This window comes from Octodon degus, unplaced genomic scaffold (genome assembly GCF_000260255.1).
Source record: "Octodon degus isolate 3935 unplaced genomic scaffold, OctDeg1.0 scaffold00032, whole genome shotgun sequence".
In the NCBI taxonomy this organism is placed as follows: domain Eukaryota; kingdom Metazoa; phylum Chordata; class Mammalia; order Rodentia; family Octodontidae; genus Octodon; species Octodon degus.
In genome coordinates this window covers 12,831,455-12,853,787 of record NW_004524608.1, presented here as the reverse complement: position 1 = coordinate 12,853,787, position 22,333 = coordinate 12,831,455, and the positions used below count along the sequence as shown (strand labels likewise).

General features: G+C 39.6%; 1 protein-coding gene across 11 annotated transcripts in view; it reads right to left on the bottom strand.

The window, feature by feature from the left end:
• Rbms1 (RNA binding motif single stranded interacting protein 1) overlaps window positions 1-22,333 on the bottom strand; it is a 215,789-nt gene that overhangs the window by 22,325 nt on the left and 171,131 nt on the right. For all 11 annotated transcript variants that reach the window (XM_023713727.1, XM_023713730.1, XM_023713732.1 and 8 more), the window contains exons 3-6: window positions 18,924-18,982; window positions 14,622-14,713; window positions 5,814-5,971; window positions 3,716-3,795 (exon numbers count right to left, since the gene is read on the bottom strand). In XM_023713727.1, the coding sequence (XP_023569495.1) occupies window positions 3,716-3,795; window positions 5,814-5,971; window positions 14,622-14,713; window positions 18,924-18,982 (389 nt within the window). The remainder of the gene's footprint in view (window positions 1-3,715; window positions 3,796-5,813; window positions 5,972-14,621; window positions 14,714-18,923; window positions 18,983-22,333) is intronic.

Genomic DNA, 22,333 nt, shown 5'->3' with positions numbered 1-22,333 from the left:
TAATAAAATTATGGAAAATAAATAAATAAATAAAATTAAATTAAAAAATAATAATAATAAAAATTGAGGAAATAGCTGAACACACTGCCAGGTGATACGGGCTCTATTTTTTTTTGATGGACAGACCTTTTATGTCCTGGGTTCCCTTGTGGTTGCCCACTTTAGCGGTAAGTACAAATGCCTACCTGCTGTACCACACAAATATTTGGGGTAAATCCTGTTGACATGGCTGATGTACTAAAATACTCCATGTATAGATGGCTATGGTCGCACAATGAAAGACCCCCTCTCCAGACCTCTGTCCAGGTCTTTGAGACCCCAGCTTTAACTTTAGGGTGTGCACAGGCATTGGTAGAAAAATGGAGCCATTAAACACTTAATGAGTGGCAAATGCTCCCTATCTGAGACACAGACTAGGAAGCATAACTGAGATGTTCTATGTCAGGCTACATAAGACTAAAGTATGGGGAGAAGAAGATATAAAGGAGTGGGTGTGGCTTTTTGTCTTTTTTCCCATTTAACAGTATCAATATCTTTTTTAAAGAAAGGTTAGGTGGTTTCTAAATTTTTAGACTTTTCCTGCCGGTGGGACACAGCTAGGAGCTGGCTACAAATCACAAAGCATTTCAATTTTTCCTCCTACATGTGAGCTTGTTAGAAGATAGTCCTGTCTTGCTACTATAATGTAGTAAAATTTATTTAAACCAACAAACATCAGTTGTTGGTTACTACAGTAACTACAGTTACTACAGCGCTTGTGCTGTGTTGGACATGCATGTATAAGACAAGAAGCCAGTTTCTGACTTCTGGGAGCCTCCAGGTTAGAGGGACTGAGGCATGTAAACATGGTAAATACTATCTGATAACCAGGTAGGCACCTCAGGCAGGGTGCTCTGCACACACAGCACAACTACACTGGGTCAGAGGAGGTCCCTGCCAGGAAGAGAGAGATATGCATGCCATGAATAGAGTCTGGTGTAGGGAGGCAGAGACAGCCAGGATAAAGGAAACCAAGTGGATTCAAGCCGTTCGAGGTCACAGAGCGAAAGCAAGGAGAAATAATGCAGTGTGGGACATCATCAGTACCACTCATTGTTCAGTATTTGGAAAGCAAAAAAAAAGGCAGACAATGGAGAGAGACAGAAATGAAGGAAGCAAGACTCACTCCAGTTACTTTTGGCTTTCAGTGTCATGCTACGAATCCTAGATCTTTTCTTCCAGAAGTGAAGAAGTGATTGTTAGAACAAAAGTGATACAGAAGTGTGCACTGGATATAAATATTTTTTGCTACAATTAGGAGCTACCTGAAGGACCTAAGCCTCACCAGAGTAGGAAATGAAGGGGCTGCTATCATGGCCTAGGTGAGAAATACGAGGAAAGTGGGATGTGTCTGGGAGAATGGAGGCAGAGTGGAGAGTCTAGAAGTGATCAGGAGGACAAGTGTAAAGACTTGACCTGTTATTTGCATGTGAGAGAGGAAAGACAGAGGTGAGTAGGGGAGTCCAGTCCCAGCTCTCTCGTGTGGGTAGCTGGGTGGATACTGGTTCTAATAACAAGATGAAAAGAACAGGATTAGATGGGAGCGGGGACTAAAGTAGTTTTGGAGAGGATGAATACAAGTTGTCTAAGGCCAGAAGAAGGCAATCCACAGGGGAAAAGCTTGAGTGAGAGGTGAGTACCTCAAAGTCATCTGAAATGGGAATGGAAGCCTTGAGAATACATGAAATCCACCAGAATTGTGAGCCAAAATGGAATTCAGGAAAATACCACAAAATTAAGAGTAAGTCAAAGAAACTAGTCCACAAAAAAGAAAGGATTAAAGAAAACAAATGGTAGTAATAAGAAGACACAGTTCAAAGATGAGTGAAAGACAAGCAGTTCTAAATAAGACAGACAACACAGAAAAAAGCAAAGGCTCTGGGCTCAATAATCAATCAGGAGGTAGTGTTACAGGTTGAATTGTGTGGTTCCCTTTATACCTCCAGAAGTGAAAGATACTTTAGACCTTTAACCCTCTCATAACTTGGAATGTGACTTTGTTTAGAAACAGGGACTTCGAAGTTAAATGAGGCCATTAGGTGGGTCTTCATCCATCAAGTCTGGTGTCCTCAGAAGAGGAAAGCTGGACCAAAGGCACCTGTGCACCCACACACATACACACACACAGAAGCTGATGAGAAGGGACACAGGCAAGGACGCCACTGCCAAGCCACGCAGAGGCCTGGAACATGCCAGTCCCTCACAGCCCTCAGAGGGAATAAACTTCACCACACCCTAATGTTGAACTTGTGGCCTCCAGAAACTGAGCTGCTACAGTTCTGTTGTGTAAGTTTGTGCTATTTTGTTACTACATTTATTCCTCTAGCAAACAAATACAGTAAGTTTAGTAAATGTCAACTGCGTGGCTTAGGGAACGTATCATATTGGAGAGTGCTGAGGTGTGAGTAGGAAACAAGGGAAGACTAGAATTTGAAAATGTTTACATGAGAAGGAGCATAAGAAAGGAATGGTGCTTAGTTTTAATTTCAATCATAAAGACTTGAATGATCTGAAACACTAATGAGGATCTTTTTCTAAAAAATCCAGGCATACATTTCCTGAATTCTGTGGTTTCAAAATGTCTATTGTAGCTATGGTCACATTCTTTTGTTCCTAGTATTCTTTATATATTTTCTCTTACTTCCTCAACATTTACTCTTACCAGAGATTTGCTGTTTTATTCATTGAAAAGAAGTGTTTGATTTTGCTGTGGGGAAAAAATGAATGCAAGCAAAAGAAAGAGACTGAAGTTATACAGGAGGGAGGCATTAGCAGGCAGAAAAAGTCCCTGGAGATGCAACCTCAGAGATGGCTTTGAACCTTTGTCCTTGAGGCTTCAAGAAAGGAGAGGAGGAATGCTGGGTGCAGGTGTGGGGTCCGTGTCAAGGGGATGCACAGTGACGGCATTGCTACCTGCTAATCTCAACTCTCTTCACCACATGGGAAGTGACATTACCAGCTCAGAGCTGGGCAAGGGCCCACACAGGCTGGTGATGAGAACTGAAGCGAGGAGGGAGAGGGAAGGACATGGGAAGGTCAGAGTAAGTCCCTGTGGTGCTGAGGCCTGGCAAGTAACAGACTCAGAATCTGCCATGGTGACAACCTTCAGCTATCAGGTGTCACAGGTCCTGTGGAAGTGGACTGCTGCATGCCCAATCCAGGCAGGAGTCACCAAATGTTGGTACATAAGAAAAGTGAGGCTGGCCCTGAAGAAATGGCTTCATTACTTAAAAATGGGGACTGGGTTTTATAGAGATAGTAAACAAAGAAGGGCTAATAAATAGTAACAACAGAGGATCTCTATTTCAGAACAGCTTTCCTGAGAGTGAAAGTAGCCCTGGCCTGGAAAGCTGCTGAGGTGCGGTACGCCTGACACCGTTCTGCTCCAAGTATGTGCCCGAGAGGAAGCTTCCTGCAGGCAGTGCTGGGGTAGGTGCACGCGGGCTGACAAGCCAAGGGGAGCAGGTGTGGCAGGGCTCTGGCACTGCGCCTACTGCAGGTGACACGCTCAAATCCAGTGTCCGGAAAGGGGTAAAATTTTAAATCATATTTGTTGATAAGAAGAAATATATTTTAAAGAGGAAAATGAGAGTTCTGTTCTTAACATAAGAGCCACCATGTGCTAAAGTTAAGCAAACATAAACACTGCTGATAAAACTTTTGACAAACAACATACCAGAAACTCCTGGTGGTGTCTTAATGAATTTCCCATTAAAATGACCAATTACAGCTTCGCATTTTTCTGTTGATTCCATCCTATTTGTGAGAAAAAAATGTATATATTTAGAGTTTCTTACTTTTAATACTGTTCTGTGCATGTACAAATACTCTTTTCAGATACTCTGGATAGCAAAGGGACTTAGCAATAATGTGAATATGAGAGCTTATCCTTTTATTTAACTGTTATTTGTACTTCTTATAACAAAATAATCCTAGGGCGCATGCTCAGTCATGAAAGGAACAAATTATGCCCAGAGTGTTTAATACTAAGCATACTAAATGTATAACTTTAGTCTAATCATTGGAAAACTGAAATCAATACCTAACTGCTTGACAGTTCCGACACTACATGAAAAGCAGCAGTTTAACATACGAGTGCATTTCCTACTTGCTAGAATATTGGTCACTTTACAGATGGTCTTTCCTTTTATAAATTTACAAAATGACAGACTAAAGAATTATAGCAAAAGCTAGTGTCAATCACAAGATGTGCCTGACATGATTTTTGCATTCATGTCAGGTTTAAAATTAAATTTGTAAAGTCCATTTCATACCTTTTCTTGCATCTTGAATTTGAAGGTAAAATTAAAGACTGGAACTTAACTTTACAATTTATTTTATATTTCTAAGTGGTCCAATCTATTTGAGAAATATCTCTGGGGATTTAAATTACTTGGATTTAGTTTTACTTGCTACTAAAAAAAAAAAAAGCCCTGGGAGTAATTACTGAAAATGTACTACACTGCAGGACGATCATAGTCACACCTCAATTTTAACACATAGTGATAGTTTTATAAACAGCAGAACTTAATTGGGTTCTGTGATTAGCTACAGAAGCCACATGCTTGATCTGCTTCCAGAAGGGCACTCACAGAAGCCAGGAGACGTCAGTCATTCAGTGTCTCCTGGATTCTTTCAACCAACAAAGTGCACAGTGGATACACCAGCCTTGCTCACTTTCATTGACAGGTTGTTTTAGTTTTATTATAAACTCATCTAGCCTGTCAGAGCAGTAGACTAAGAGCCAGAAGAACCGAGCAGGAGCCATACTATGACTCGGCAGCTAGGTGACAAGGGGAAAGAAACTTTTGTACCTCAAGTATGATATTAATATGTACTAATAACGCTTTGTTGACATCACAGGTCTGTGTAAGATGTGATCATCACGTATATATGAAAGCAAAATGTCACCATGTTTTCCTCCAAATACAAACTTAATAATTTGAAACACTCAGACACTATCTATTACTATATAGTATCAATAAACTAAAAAATGTATCGTGTAAAATCACCTTTTGTGGATGGACTTTAGGCTTAAACTGTGCCCCATCAAAACTATTTTATTTAACATTTTTTCTCTAGAAACCAAATAGCTGATACACTCAAGTGTCTTTTCTAGGGCTGGGGAGATAGCTCAGCAGCATATGTACCTGCCTGGCAAGCACAAGATCCTGAGTGCTATCCCCAGTACCACAAAATAAAAATTAAAATTAAAAAAAGCTCAAATATCTTTTCTAGGAAGGAAGGCACTAAAAAATAATTGGAACATTTATTTAAAAAAAACAAGCAAGAATTGTAAAATGTTAATAGTTGCTAAATTTATGTTGTGATTAGGTGGGAAATTTTTGTCTTACTTTTTAAAATATTTAAATTATTTAACTTAAAAACCTAACTTACCTTATTGATAACTCAAATTTCTATCCCAAGGGAAAAAACATACTAATTTACCTGTGAAATTTAGGAGACCTATAATTATTTTTAAAAAGTTAGAAAGATCCCTACTAAAATATAAGGATAATACTTTCAGAGCTATTTCTCATGTGATAGGTTCAGGGCAGGAGCAAACCAAAATTACATGTACTTAGGGCAGGAGCCCTAGTGAATACACGAAAGACTTGGAAAATTTTACATGTAAACTTACACATAATTTAAGTTCGTGTTGTGACTGGATCCCATAACCCTAGCTAAATTTTCTCTTATTGGTCAACTTTTATTTTCTAAGATAACTCAGCAAAATTACTGTCATTGATATAAAGAGAGGGCAGAGTGCTTACCTGGCAAAGCCAACCCCACGACTTGTACCACTGGAATCACGTAATATTCTTGTAGAAATAACCTGTCCATAGGGTTTGAGCATGTTTTCAAGTTCCTGCTCATCCATGGACAGTGGCAAATTAGAGATATATAGGTTGGTAGGATCTTGTTCCTGTTGCTAAAGCAGAACAGAAAATTATCTTATCAATTTCCAACAGAAGTGATGATTTTGATATCAACACACCTACTTCTACACAAATACTTCTCTTGCTGTCTTTTTATAGCAGTGAAACTGCAGGGTCTATAGAATACCCAGGTCATGCTGGACAAGCAAACATGATCCTCCAGAGCCCCTCCCAGCAAATGAGGAAGGGAAGCTGCTGGCAGGAACCACTGAGTTGGAGAGCATGCCCTCATGAAAGCACAGCCTTCAGTAGTTTGTAGTGTTTCCAAAAATAACCAACCTCTCTTCCACTGCTATTTTTAGGAGCCCATTTCAGGCACACCACTGCCCAGGAGGCTGTTACTGCTACTAATTCAGTAGAGATACATGAAGGATTCGGGATCAAGTCATGCGAAGCCCAATACTGTTTTGCGCAAATTGTCCTGCTCTGCCCTACAGCAGAGTCCACATAATTTCTGAATATTGATAATCAAAGAAAAAGGGGCACTGCTAATAACCCAAACAAGAAACTCAAAGCATACAAAACGATGAGCTCTGGGCAGAGCAAATTTTAGAGTACTGGAAAAGCTGAATTTGAGAGATTGGAAGATTTGCAAAAACCTTGCCACACTAAGGGTGATCCATGGGCCAGTAGTACTGGAATTATCTGGGATATTATTATAAATGCAGCATGTCAGACCTTACCTCAGACTTACAGAATTAGATATTCATTTATTTTTCAAAATTTATTTTAAAGAGAATAGAAAAATAATAGATAAGACATGATAATTAAGAAAACCCAAGATGATAGGTATTCAAAAGTGGTTGTTATATTGCATATAGAAATTACATTTAATAAGATGTCCAGGTGACTCAAGGATATAAAAATCAGAGAAACAATCCTTAGATCAATTCCATCCAACCTTCCTCTGCCAGGATAGAGTCAGCCAGAACCAATTTTTAAAGAACAAGTAACTGCTACATACATTTATGAAAAGTATGGTATGGAAATGTTGAGGAAAAGCCTTTCCTGACTACTAAAAATAATCTGACCAAGTCTAAATTCACACCTGCAATTGTGAAATTAACAGACTTAATTCAAAATCAGCCTTTCCTTTGGTCTTATAAACAAACTGTATCTTTACGTACAGAAGCATATTATTTTTTTTCAATGAGCACTATTCGCAGCCATTAATTGATCATCTAGCCTTCACGAACAGAATAGCATACTCATTATAACCTTCAGATTTCTGAAATATATGGAGCTTTAAAAATGTCTGAATTTGTATATAGTCTTTCCAGTGTATCCAGCATTAACCTGAAATGAGAATTTTCATTTAAATAATCTGCAAATAAAAGAGAACACTGACCTTTTGTGCCACGCTTAGCTGGTAAGACTGATTTAAACAATAATCTGTGGATGGCTGGGGGAGGGTAGCTCAGTTTTTGATCTTTTGCCTAGCATGTCTGAAGCCTGGTTTGATTTCCAGTGCCATGATAAGTACATAAATAAATGAACAAGAATCTGACATAGGGAATGGCAAATGCCTTCTATTTCCAAGAACGAAAGTTATCAAAGAGAGAGCTATGAGCAACAAGTACTGTCCCCACAACTTCCTGGATTGGACAGAGGAAGCAGATCTGTGCAGCCAGACCTGTGATAAGGACACAGGGCACTGGCTGCTCTAGGCCTCACCCCTCAGGGTGACACCAGCAGGTCCAAGAAAAATATCAATTTTTCTAATGCTCAATAATAAGCTAAAAACTCTAACCATTCATATGTTAAATCAAAATATCAACTATTTTTGTTTTCAGTTGAAATTGGGTAAGTTCTGTGTGGTACCACTGATTACCTTATGCTTAACAAAACCTTTCATTGTCAATTATGTAAAATATGTCTAAATTGAACAAATGATTTAATAGATACAGAATAATAACAGTGTTCAAAGGGAAAAGCAATAATCCTTTTAGGTTTGAAAATTTTTACTTCTGAGGTGGGTTATAAGAGGGAGTCTTTCAGCTTCTTATTTCCACTTTGCTTGGCTTCTACCAACTTCACCTTGCTGACTACCTGGCTCCACGGTTTGCCGTCCCATTCACCCTAACTTTCAAGTCTCCAAAGCTTTCCTTTACAACACAAATCTGGTTCTGTATCAGTCAATATAAACAGAGTCCTTCCTCCCTAAAGCTGGCCCTGAGGGGACATTGGGCTTCATTTTAGGACATTTCCAGTGCATCTTGTACATCTCAGTCTGCTTCTGTGAAACAACTCTGACCTGAGTCCTTGCTTCTGGCCACTTACAGTAAACAGCAGAGACAGAAACACATGTAGCAAAGGCTGGGTCCTGAAAATCACAATGGGAGGACCGAGAGAGGGTGATTCTTGTAGGGAGGTGAGGGAACACTGTGTTCAGATGTCATGGGACCAGGACACAAGCAGAGGTCCACAGGCTGAAGCAGACTGTGAAAGGCTGCGGGAGGGGTTGAGTTTTTTCAGGCATTGATGCTTATTTTTCACTGGTCAAGTGCTAACAGCATGGATAATGAATGTGGCCAGCAGAGTCTGCAGGCAAATGGCAAAATAGCCTTGCCTCAACTGCAAAGTTTTCTGGAAGACTTCTGTTAAAAAACATAAATACAAGCACAAAACAACAACAAAAACCCAGAAGAAAGGGAATAAAAAGGGTGGAAGATGGTATAAACTCTGCAATCCACTCTCTGACAACTGGAGTTTGTTTCTAGAAGAGAAATAGTATTTCCGCCCAAACACCAGCAGGCAGCAGTCACATCTGTCTTAGGGTTCTACATCTTCTGAGAGACAGTGAGGAGTAGGAGGGAATGTGGAGCAGCAGTCTAAAAGCCACACCTTGAAAGCTGGGAAGGCTTTGGAGGCACTGCAGCAGCGAAGTGAGCAACACAATCAACTTATCTTAGAAAGATTTTTAAATCATGCTTAGTCAGATTCAGAATAAACCTGGGAACTCCTTAAAGGATATTAAAACACTCATTTGCTATTACTTTTCTTTCCAACTGCTCAATCTACACTGCAAGCAATGTTCACAGTGTTGTAACAACTTTATTTTATTTATTTTTATGTATTTAGTACAGGGTCTCCAGGGCCTCACTATACAGATCGGACTCAGAGATCCTTCCCCGTTTCCAGCCTCCCAAGCCCTGGGATGATAGGGACTTGCCACCACGCCCAGCCCCCATCGCCTTCTCAGAGCTCCGCGGGGGTGGGGCTGGCACTGCACACCAGAGATGGAACCCGGCCACTATGCCATGCCTAAGCAGGCACTTTAGTCTGCTGAGCTATCTGGCTGCTCCTACAACTTTAATGTTATATAAGTACTGCATGCTAACTGACTGTGTCAGTGGAGCTTCTACAACTTTAATATTAAAAACAAAACACAAAGAAATGGGAAGGAATGCTGAGATGGCAGCACTAGTCACAAAAATACCTAAGCCTCAAAGGATGGATGCATTCTCATTATTATACATTTGTAGCAAATGGGACATAATCCTTGAAGTCATTGGTAGTGTTTTTCAATAAGAATAATTTAGTTTCTTTAGAACCAGTGATGACGGTAATTCTGCTTTATTATGTCTGGATAATAAGTTGCTATGTCTGGAAAAAAGTTACTCTGTCAATTACGGGTGGCCCAGACAAAAGCAGGACCAGAAGGCCTCAATGGGTCCCTCAGCACAGAAGGCTCAAGGGCTTCCCTAACAAGTGGAAAACTAGAACCCACATAGGCCATGAGAGGGCTAAACGGCTACTAATATTCACTTGAATAGAGAAGCACAGCTCAGAGGTCCCACATGGTGCAAAACACTCAAGACATCATCTGAAAGAAATTAACAGAAACCTCCCTGTGCGTGTGGAATGGTTCCTAAAATGCAAGCAAGGGGCTTGGCAGGAAAGCAGACATCTGTTTTCTCTTGTGTGGAATAGGTTCACCAACCAGCAGATAGCCTCTCATGGGCACGTGACCACAAACTGCTTGGAGCGCGGTGGACCTGGGAATGCAGGGAGACTAAAATCCTGCTTGCTTGACTGCCTATTTGTGGGAAAAACGAGTGAGGTGACCACCGACCAAATACATCCAATGGTCTCCTGACCCCCTGCAAGTTTTAGGTACCAAAGGCCTAGAGAAGCTTCTCTGTTAACAGGGACTATCAATGTGGATTCACATTTTGTATTTTTTTACCTTGTTACCCGAGTTTCATTTCTTTTCTTTTTATAGAATCTGAGTGTTATACGTGAAAATATACACATTTGAAACATCTGCCAAATTTACATAAATAGGCTTTTCAAAAAGGCCCAAGACCATTTTTATTTGATGAGTTTTGTTGGGATACTCTATCGACAGAATTTTAAAATGTCTCTTAAAATTTTTAATATTTGTCTGAAAGTCTTCCTCTCCCCTAACTGATCTGATTATCAACAAAACAAATATATTACCTATCTTATGGTGGGTACAAACACAGCACTAAAAACTAAAAGATGAACAAGGAAAAATTACTGGTCTCTAACGTTTTTCACTAGCAGTTTTAAAATTAATCTTTGAGTATCTGTGTGGACATTTCTCAACCCAGCTAACCAATGTATCAAACACCACCACCCTTCTACCTCTCCTCAACTAAATGTTCCTTATTTTTTTTTCTAATTATTTAAGAAAACAAGACTTCAGTATGTGAAATTTTCAGCACATGATAAGATTAATTCAGTAATGGAAAGCAGATGAGTGGTAGGTCCTTTACTACCCAACACAGGAGCTCTGCTTAAATTTCCTTTAAAAATAATCTCTTCAAAGCACATGTAGTAGGTTCTCCTTCATCCAGACAGCATACGAAGGGGCCGGGGAGATAGCTCAGTAAAATAAGTGCTTGCCTGGCAAGGGTAAGCGCCTGAGTTCAACCCCTGGTTCTGAAAAAAAAAAAAAAAAAAAACGCAAAAGAACAACAAAAAAACCAGACAGCATATGAAGGTTAAACAAGCCCAGACACTTAAATATATGATTTTTGTGGCAGAGAACAAGAGATCCACTAGCATTTAAAATGTATTTTGTAACTTTAAGATCGCATAAAAAAGAAATCAGATCCAAGAATCAAGTCACTCTACAGGGGCCTGAAGAGACCCGCACTTGCAGAACACTGGCTCATTGCCAGCATCTCTGAACCTGCACACTGCTCTTCCCCACAGATGACAGAAGAAAGGCTCATTTCTCCTAGCCAATTTACAGCACAAAGCCTACTAAGGAGGGCTCTGAAGAGTGCTCATTATCAACTCATGGGAAGCTGGCATTCAAAGAGCACCCACGACATGTCATACAGCGCCAGTCCATGCCCAGTCTCACTTTAACTAGATGCATTGTAATGTCTATACTTACTGTAGTATGCTGCTCAATATGAGAAGTACTGGAAATAAAGCCTAGGTAAGTGTGCAGGGCACCACTCTGAAAAAGCTCTCTTTCTAACTCTTATTTCAGCAAAGGCAACAAAAAGGAGGGGGCCAGAAGCTCCTACATTTCCAACTGGGAAAGCAGACCATCTAAGAGAGCCTACCAGGATCTGGCTGAGAACTGGTTTGAGATGGTTAGCTGATAACCTGTCTCCTTTGTTAAGAGGAGAGGCTGAAAACAGGCATCTGTGTGGAGAGAAATGAGCACATTCCGAGTCTCAGCATGCTGGCTGATGCTTTGTCATCACTAGACCAGCAACAGTGGATTCAACAGATCAGTCAGGAAGCTTGATCCATGTCCCATGGGGTGCACTGGGTATCTCGGCTTCTGAGAGGTCTCAAAGGAGAAAGGCTAGTTGAAGGGGTGTACTAGTACGGTAGGGAATTAATTGCTGTCCTAGGGGTGGCTGGCCAAGGTAGATCTGAAGAAGGCCACACAGGGAGAAATGGCCTTAGAGCAAGATTATCTGGGAGAGGCAGGGAGATTCCAGTAGAATGGGCTCAAGATAGGCCATTCCATTATCAGGAACTGAGGGTGTGAGCCCAGAGACAAGTATTCTCTAGCTTCAAGACTGAGGGAGACTGAAGAGAAAGCTCAGCAAAATGCTTGAAGCATATCTCCTTGCTGCCTGGCCAGATAAATCAACATGATATTACATCATTCTCAGGTCAACAAACTTTCTTATCCTTCTTCAATCATGGAGAGGTTAAAAACCACAGCCAGGGAGCTGATGGAATACATGACTTGGAAATAGAAAAGAAACAAACTATATGCCCATTCCACTATAAGCTTGCTGACCTAACCTAAAAGAAGGGATAAGCTTTATTATTATGTAAATACAATTTTTGTCAACTAAACAGGATTAGACATTGAAATTACAAGCATATTATACTATCAATATTTTTGAAAAACAGGTAATTAGCCTCAAAATGTTAAAATATTTCACATTATTTTAAATGAGAAAAAATAATGTATTACCCGCTTATCACAACCCCAATCTTCCGAACTGTAACTAAATTTATTTTCCTACAAATTTCTAAGATGTAACTAAATATATTCATAACATATCTCTGTGTGGATGTATACATATAATAAATCATGTTGGGAAACTTAAAAAACATTGCTTCCTGTCCTGTTCATCAAATACTCAATGCAGTCATCAGAAAATAATTGCTGTGGTATGCACGAATAATGGCCAAGGCACATATCCTTTCTGTGGACTCTCAGCAGTTTCAGAACCTTAGCCCAAGATTGCAACATTCTATATACATTTCTATGTATTGAAATGTACTTGTAGCTTTAAACTTTTTCCTGACAACATCTTGCTTAAAGTATATTGAGGTTGAACAGTGTAAATACTGACTGAGATGGCTGAAAATGTATTGAAAGATATTCACATTACATGAAGATGTAAACCAAACCAAACCAAAAATCCTCCAAACTGACCAAAATGTGACATGAAAGAAGCAAGGGACTTTTTGAAATAATCAGAGTGGCCAAAGCAGTCATGGCACCTGCCCTAGATTTTATCCAAAGAGAGAGCAGGAGCTGGCACACCGAGTAGGACAGAGTGGACGAAAGACTGGTTTTCTGAGTGAGCACCAAGAGTCCTTCCTGCTAGAATGCTGGTCACCCATGTTTGCAGAACTATAGGTTAAACGATCTTCCAGCTGCTATGCAGAACACACTAACAATATACTTATGTCTCACTGTCTCTCAACACTACCACAGGAAATTTCTCTCTATGAAGGGCAAGTAATCTGAAAATATGTTTACCATTTACAATTTCACGAAGTCCAATTCAATGTGGTTTCAAACATGAATTACTTTAGAAAAGTGAGCTCATTTATTAATTCCTGAAATCTTTATGCTGATTCTTTTATTTGAAGCAAATCTCCATCCTGGTATCTTCATACACATTCTTCAGTAACCCTGAGATGATATGGTTTAGGTCATAGTAGATAATTTATCTTCTGAGCAGAGTTCTTTTTTACCTGTCATAAACCTTATGAACATGTGAATGCTCAGTAGGAAATGATCATGTAGTGTCATTCACAAGTAGCAGAGGACAGTATAATATTACTTTCTCCTGTACTTGATGAAGCCAAGTAATATTAAATTATTGCTCTTTTGATAACAATACTCAAAATAGCTGCCAAGTTTTAGACTTGAAAAATATTTTCCAAAGCAACCGAAGAACCAAAGATGGGGAAAACAGCCCCAATGTTATTAAGTATCTGCACATAAATACCTTCTAGTGCTACAGGTACTAGAAATTAGGACATAATCCAAACTTATACTTGGGCAATGAACATGGAACATAAGTAGCAGTTGAGCTGACATATTACTAGATGTGTTTGATGTGCTCTTTATAAGATTTGAACCGTCAGGCATGTTCCTTACCTAGAGAATTTTTCAGAACTATTCCTCATCTAGAATGCCAAAAGTTCATCAGAAATAAATCTAAGATAAAGTCCTTGTATAACTGCTAAAAAGCGGATTTATATCCTATAATGTGCAAAAATGTCCATTATGTAGAAAAACATAGTATCTATAAAATATGCATTTGTGCATGTATAAAGCCATGTAAGTGACAGTCACATATTCCTTCCAAACATGCCCTTCTAGCCAGGCACTGTGGTTCATGCTAGTAACCCCAGCTACTTGGAAGGCTGAGTCAGTAGGATTGTGATTTTGAGGTCATCCTGGACAACTGAGTAAGACCTAGTCTCAAAAATTAAAAAAAGGAGGGCAGCAGCACTGAGGATGTAGCTCATGGTAGAGCACTTGACTAGCATGTGTGAGACCTTGGATTAAATCCCTACTATAGAAAAGACACGTGCTGTAAACGCTTACCTTTTACACTTTGCCTACTTCATCGCTTGAATGCTCAACTTTTAAAATTGTTTTAGAAAACATCTTAAAGACTTCTGCATACCTGATTATCTGAGAAAAATTTCACACTATTTTTCCATTTGCTTACATGGTTACATAATGTACTACTTAAATTATATACATTAAAAAATTCTTCACACATTAAAAGGAATACATAAGTGTCTGTCACAGTCAGTACTGCTGAGTTTTCAGAAGCACTGGACTGATGATCAAAAGGAACTGTGGTTGGTGGTGGTGAACAGCAAATGCAGACAGGGTTGGGGATAGCAGTTGCATCAGGTGCCAGAAGCAAAGCTCCCCCTCACCTTTGCCATCTGGGCTTGAACCCCACTCGCCTTCAGGGCTGACACAGCTTTCTGAGCTGCTGCAGGACTGTCAAAGTCGACAAAACCATAACCTGAAAAGCAAAGTACATTTTGTTTTATACTATTTTTTTTTTTTTTATGATGACATAAAGGGCAAAAGGATGAATTCACTTGGTCTCTCATGCAGGCAACAAAAAAGAAAACGTCCCCCAAGAGCTCAGGTGTTTGGAGCTGCCACCCCGTGGCTTTCTTGGGTCTTCTTCCTCGCCATCTGCCCCTCACTGGACAAGCCTCCCTTCAAAGTGGCCGGTGGGAGAGACTAGCTTTTTCCTATTCGAGATCTTCTTGGGTGTCCTGCAGTTACTGGAAAAAAATAATATCTAAGCTGCCAACCAAGGGTTAAACTAATGTGGTGGTGTGGACAGGAGACAACTGCGGAGAACAGTGTTTCTGATGATATGGTAACAACGACGAAGCCATCCCACTGAGCTGACAAGTGACAGGCACAAAAACTACATTTAGTGGTAAACTAAAGCGTGCTTTTCAAAATTCAAACAATATAACCATTAGATATCTAAAATATAACCTAATTTCAGTTATCTGTTCAAATGCACTCATTTACTTAAAATACAGCTCCTCACATTCCTTCAAAATAAGGAAGACAAGAAAGAGAATGCCTCCAGATACCCAAAATAGTTGTTTGGGAAATTCATGCTTTAAAGCCTGAAAACAAAACACAGTATAACAAAATAAACAACCACCTAAGAGAGGTTGTGGTGTCGAGTTTATTTATCTACAATTTCCCAAGCATTTTTTAATGAGCCGATTATCTGTTTTCTTAGCTCACAACAAATCAAAACAGAAAATTAGGACAAAGGTGTCTGGGGTGCGACAGGGCTACAAAGTAAGCACGTGGATGAAATCTAGCAGTGAAAATGAGCAACAAGTCATAAAAGAGAAACACTGCACAAGGAACAGAACCTGCAGAGCACACGTGCGAACGGTCTCTCCACAGAGCCTGTAGGCATCACTGAGTAAAACTGACAACCACAGATTTTTCATTATGATAACTCTTAACTTATGAGAAATGGGTGCTGTTTATAATATACTTTAAAGGAACAGGATCTCAGGCAAATTATCAAAGTTTTTTCTTTGAACTGAAATCAATCATTACAAAATTAATTTAGTAAGTAAGCACATTTTGGAGAAGAAAAGCAGTATCTGGAGGCTGTACAGAAGAGGAGCCTGTCCTATCACTGATTTTCAGATAGCATGAAGAAATATAATTCAGGTAACAGGGCAGTATGGTCAAAATATACAAATATATAGCAGAAAAATCAAACCTAAGGTGTCTGAAACAGTCTGGTCAGTTCTGCAGCATTAATACTAAAAATACTGCCTGGTAACAGATAAGCTGTAATAAATAGAGTAGTTTATCAATTACAGAAATAGATGTTTTAGGAGAGATGAATGTTAAAGCAGAAACAGCAGCAGCTTCCTTACGTGTCTTGGAATTGGACTGAAATAAGATTTAACTTGCCATAGGAGTGAAACAGCCAGGCTGGGGACTAGAAGGAGGGGATGATGCACACCAAAGCAGAGAAAGCTACTCAGCTGTAAGGTTAGAGATCAGGTTAAACATGTTTGGGGGCTATTTAGGAAGCTGCTGTTGAGGCTAATAAGTAATATACTTTACGGATACACAGGCACAGATATTCCATCCTACTCTTACAGTGCACACATGAATAGCTGGCTAACACTGAAATGATGTAGCTCGGGCTGGGGAGATAGCTCGGTGGTCTAAGCACCTGCCTGACAAGCGCAAAGACCAGAGTTTGATCTCCAGGTTTACATGCCATGTTGGCCCCAGGAATCTCAGGCATGCTGTGCCAACCCTGAAACTGTAGCATGGTGGCACTCGCCTGTAATTCCAGTCCTGGGAAGGCTGAGATGGGAGGATCACTATGAGTCAGAACTGCACAGTGAGAGCTTGTATCCAATAAATTAAATAAATGAATAGAAAGAAAGGAAGAAAAAATGAAATGACATAGCTCTACTGATGGATGTTTAAAATTTTCTCACAACTTTTGCTACTGCTAATAAATTACAGTAAGGAGATCTCAATTAGGTTATTGTACTTGATGTTGTGATCTACTCTTGGAATCTGAGTATTCTTTAATCTATTACTTTTTTATTAAGAGAAATACATGATTGTTGTATTTCAGGTTTTTTGTTTTTGTTTTTTATTTTGAGGTACTGGGGACTGAACTCAGGACCCTGTGTTTGCCAGGCAGGAGCTTATTCTACTGAGCTATCTCCCCAGCCACAATTAACTGTTTAAATCCTTTTCTGGCCATTGCTGAAAGCCACTGTACAAAAACATTTCTTAATTATTTGCTGAAGACAAACATAACAGGCAAGCATAGAACCTTGAGCTCTTTCTTATCGTCTATGTAATGTGAAAATAAATGTAAGACCATGAAACATGAATTATGTAGGGTCTATGCATTTAATTTACAAGTATGTACCAAAGTATCTTTGAAGGTGGGGTTCTCTAAGCAGGACAGCATCCTCCCTAAGAGTCCCAGAATTTTTGTCAGATCCCAGGACCAGAAATAATTACATTTATCTTGCCCCCACAGCAAAATCACTGAATCACAGGAATAGTTATGTTTTCTATTTTGGTTTTGGCTACTAGGATGATAAAAGTTGGATAATATGTTACACTGGAGAAGGATTGTATATGTGTTTTTCATTGAGCAGAGTGGAAGAGAATACAACCAGGGGACCTCTAGACCTCAGACCTGTTCTTCACTTAACCCAGATAGCTCCACTTTTCAGCAGCTGAGCTGCCTTGCAGAATTTCTCTGGGGTGGAAGACAAAAAGAAGAGGAAGTAGGGTAAGACTAAGGCTAAAAGCACTTACCCACTGTGATGTCTCTCTTGGTTTGAAACTAATGCTTGAGATCAGCTTTCTGTTTTATGCCTGCAAGAGTCTATTTTTCTTTATAAAACTCAAAGACTTTTTTTCTGTGTCTCTGCTTCCAAATCATTTATAAATGTTAAATAAGACAAATCTTGGCAACTAAGTGTATGCATTTCAGTCCACGATTTTTGACTCTCTCTAGTTTAATTCATTTTAAATATTTATTGAATACCACTCTCCATAAAGCACATGCTATTCACTGTCCCAAGGCGAAACTGCCTTAATGTGCCATGTTGATTAAACATGGGCTTAGATATTTGCCACAATAGTGCCTTTAAATCTGGGCACTTTGATGAACAGACAGGAATACAATGAACCACTTCAAGTCTAGATTAAAGGAAATGGCTGGCTCACAAGGAGAGGCCCTACCATAGGGTTCATTTATGTTTGTTGCCTTTTACAGACTGTGCTAAGCCACTACCCCTCACCACTACTTGAAAAGCCAGGGTCTAATTAATGAGGAGATTTGCCTTCTCTCTCTGCCTCTTCCTGTCAACCCTACTTCAATTCACAGGGTCAGTAGTTAGATTCGAAGTCAGCTGCCTCCATTCTTCCCTTTTCCTAGAAATCACATGCCTATTGTTAAGATGCTAGACCATTAAACTCAGAACTGTAGTGCGTCGGTGCTGCTTACTGTAGACATCTCCTCTTCCAGCTCATGGGGCTGGATGAGCTCATCCTAATTACATGGAAAACTGAAGGTCAGTGCATCAAATTAATGCAGCAGCATATTCCAAAGGGGCGCATGACCTCCCCCTCCCTATTACAAATTTGGTCAGTGAAAATGGTTCTCTCCTCCCTGCTGCCAATATTGTCAACAGGCATTCAGCAGAGAACAATCGTGAGTATTGAAACATGTAATTAAGTACTGCTTAAAACTACTCTATTCTAATTAATAGAGCCAATTTGCACAATATGTAATCATTTCAGTTCTTTAGTACAGTCCAATGGTCTTCAGTAAGCAGCTCTAATCTCCTCAGGCTCAGAAAAGAAAAGCTATTTTCTAACTTGACTCCTCCCTTAAAAGCAGGGGCTAAATGCCAACTAGTATTTTGCATGTTAACTCTACTGGTGCCAAACTTGGAATTCTGGCAAACAGCTCGTAGCTGTCAAGATTCTAGCCAGGTTTCAATGAGGGACAAAATCAGACGTAAGCAAGATGCTGGTATTGTGCAAGACAGACACTTGGCGACATGTAAGATTTGGTTTTTAATAAAATGGGAGGAATTTTGAAACCTAAGATCAGGTATAAAATTTCAACCATTTGCATTTGTCTAAAGCTGTGATTTAACAAATAATCTACCATAAAAACATACCTTTGCATTTGTTTGTTGTCTTATCCAAAATTGCCTTTGTGGAGACTATTTTCCCATATCTAAAGAAGCAAAAGAAAAAGAAAAGGAACTCTTAGTAATGTCTAAATACAAAGAACACACACACTTTTCAAACATCTGCAAACTTTAAAGTATGAAATGTTCTTTACTAAAGGGGCAGGCAACAGGGATTCTAAAAACATTAACCTCAAAAAAAGACAGTCAAACTTCCTCTTTGAATCTTCGGGTTAGTCTGATGTTTAGGCTTTGAAGAATAGGCACTTACCTGATAATCTGGGAACAAAAGCAGGGAATATGAACTTTACAAAACACCACTTTCTTCTAATATCACTGCTTCTATAATCCAAATGCAAAACCAAATACAAGGCTGAAGAATTATTAACCTTTTATGACCCTCACACCTTTTTTGGTTTTGAAATGGTAGAAGAGCTGCTTGTATTTTTCTGTTTGCTTTGGTTCTATAGACAGTGCTACTTAGCTGTCAAATGTGATCATGGAAGGGTGGAGATGTGCACTTATATGATTTAATGCAATGATAGAAAGTTTTTTTAAAAAAGCTAAAGGCTTTTATTATTTATAGATATAGCCCTTTACACAATTTCTAACTCAGTGATAATAACTATGCAGCATAAGAAGCTATGTGTATGAACATGTGTAAGAAATGGGCCACTGAGAAGACAGAATAATGAATTAGGAGTTAATCATTAATTTTATGAGGGTGACTCTGAGAAGGGCACTCGGGTGCCTTAATGTGCCTCGGAAGTAGGAGGAGATGGAAAACACGCGAACATTAACGTTCAGCGCACTGCTACACGAAGTGAAGCAATGCACACTCTAAGCATGAGCACCAAACCCGGGACCTCTCTCCTGGGACTTGGGAGGAAAAGCACTGTTACCTAGTTTTGTCTTCCAAAATTGCAGGGGTATGGCACCTAGACAAAAATTTCAAACTTTTAGGAGCTATGCATAACTTACTTCATGTATAGGAGACTCGAGTTTCCTCATTTACACATGTTGAATTACAGAATTCTAACTGGCTACAAAATAACTTTAAAAAATTTCACATTTGTTCCTGTACACTTTTCTTATGATTGATTTTGAGAACTGGGGCTTAAGTCTTAGAAATATAAGTATCTATAGAACATTTTAAATCATTATGAATATTGTATACTTATCTCTTATGCCTTGAAATCAGTTGAAACATATTTGTCTGTAGAAACTAATGGTCACAGCCACCTTTCTCCTCTGGTTACTTTCCCCATTTTCATTGTGTAAGCAATCATGTAGCCAAATCATTACTAAGTAGTCATGGAAGTGAAACTAATTTAAGGTTCAAATGACCATTATATCCAGAAAGCACCTTCAATCTCCTTGTAGAGATGCTAAGAATTTATAACAATATTAACACAGATTGCTAAGCTTATAAAATGTTTTGAAAAATTCACAAATGATAAAACAATCAGTGATTTAAAGACCATCTTTGAGCAACCACTCATCTACCCAGCCTTTATACTTGGTAGTTACTGGCTACTTGGTAGGTACTTTCTCACTTGCATAGGTTTTCAATGAAATTATTCTTAGACTGTATCTCTGCCAAATATCTTTCCAAAAGCAGGGTAAATGTTGGTCTGACTCCAACCTAGAGTAAGGAGACTGAAAAACAGAGAGGTTAAGAGAGTCTATCTGAAGTCTCCGTGTTCAAGGCTTTTTGTCAACCCACAGGAGGCTATGTAGGAGAAGGTGCAGGGGTGGCCTTTGATGCCCTGGTTCTGCCTTCAACATTTAATGACAGGAAACAGGGAAAGACATTAGAGATGAAGGAACACAGAAAAGAAAGACCTTTCGGCGGCAGCGACACTCAATGCTTGTCACCCTTCTTTTGCTCTTGGTTTTGATCTCTGTCACAGATGACATTAGTCCACTCTTCCACATCTGTGCCAGCTGTTATCTTTCTTGGCCTGTGGAGCCTGGTACTATTTGCTGTGGATCTTACTCTCCCTTACAAGACATAGTTCTGAGGTCTGATTCAGTCTCTTCTTATCCCTCCTTCACTGAGTATTTCTGTCAAGTGTGGTATTTGATCTCTAACCTTCCCTTTCCATAGGATAACTGGCAGCATAGCTATAACTAGTGAACCTTTCCTCATGATGCCAAGTTCTTCCTCCTGGTGTTTGTTCCTCCTTTTTGGGGGGTAGGGCAGTATTAGGGATTGAACCTTGGGCCTCTGCACTAGTCTCTATACCTAGTCCTTTTTATTTTTTATATTGAGACAGGGTCTCACTAAGTCACTAGGTTTTCCAGGCTGGTCCTGAACTTGCTATCTTCTTGCCCAGCCACCGTCCCCTGCAGTGTTAGGATTACAGGCACGAGGTGCCATGCCTGGTATGCTTACACTCACTTCCCATCTTCCCACCAAGCTTAGGGGCCTTGGGAAAGCATCAAATCAGCCACCCTTGAATCTGGTCTATCATGGGTCCATGACTCTGCTTTGGTTTGTCTTTGATATTTCCAAAATTTTTTTCTCCCCTGTATTTTATCTAGACTTCAGCAAGAAGCACTGAATAGTTCTCTCTGCTTCAGTCTCCAGTCCAGGCACATCTAACCTTTTGGCTTGCCTGGGGCACAGAGTGAAGGGGCACTATCCAGGGAACATTAAATATATAATATAGTTAATGTATATATGTAACAAAACATCCTTCACCTTTAGTATTTGTTGTTATAACATTAAAGAACTAGGAGGCACCTGGTGGCTGGACACGCCTGCTCCAGCCCTTTCAAGAAGACTGATCTACTGCATTCAGCGCTCAAACACTGCTTAAACATGTTTCCTGCATCTATTAGCCCATTTTACTCATGCTTTATATTAAAGAACACGTTGAAACATTGTATTTTCCATGAAAACATTCCTAATCTTCTCAACCGTTCAGTAGTCTATTTCATAAGAACCAGGGAGATTACATTTATTGAGTTCCTACTTACGTTCTTGGCATTGAGCCAAGTATTCTTCATGTTGATTTCATTTAACTTCATGATTTCATAAGGTGTTATTATTTGCTTTTTTGCAAGTGAGGAAACAACTCATCACGTAAGTTTTGAGCCCAACCCCTTGTTTAAAACCCCAAAGTTTGGCCGGCCAAATAGCTCAGTGGATTAAAGTGCCTGCAAGCAGGCGCAGGGGCCAGGGATTGGATCCCCTGGCCTGCCCTGCCGGCCCCGCCCCCAGGGTGTGCTAAGAGGACAATTGAGAGTGGGTGTAGTGGCACACCTGTAAGCCTAGTTCTTGGGAGGCTGAAAACAGGGGATCACTGCAAGTTTGATCTAGTAGTGAAATCCTGAAAAGGTCTGCAGACCCTTCCCTAAAAATACAAAAAACAAACAAGCCAAAAAAAAAA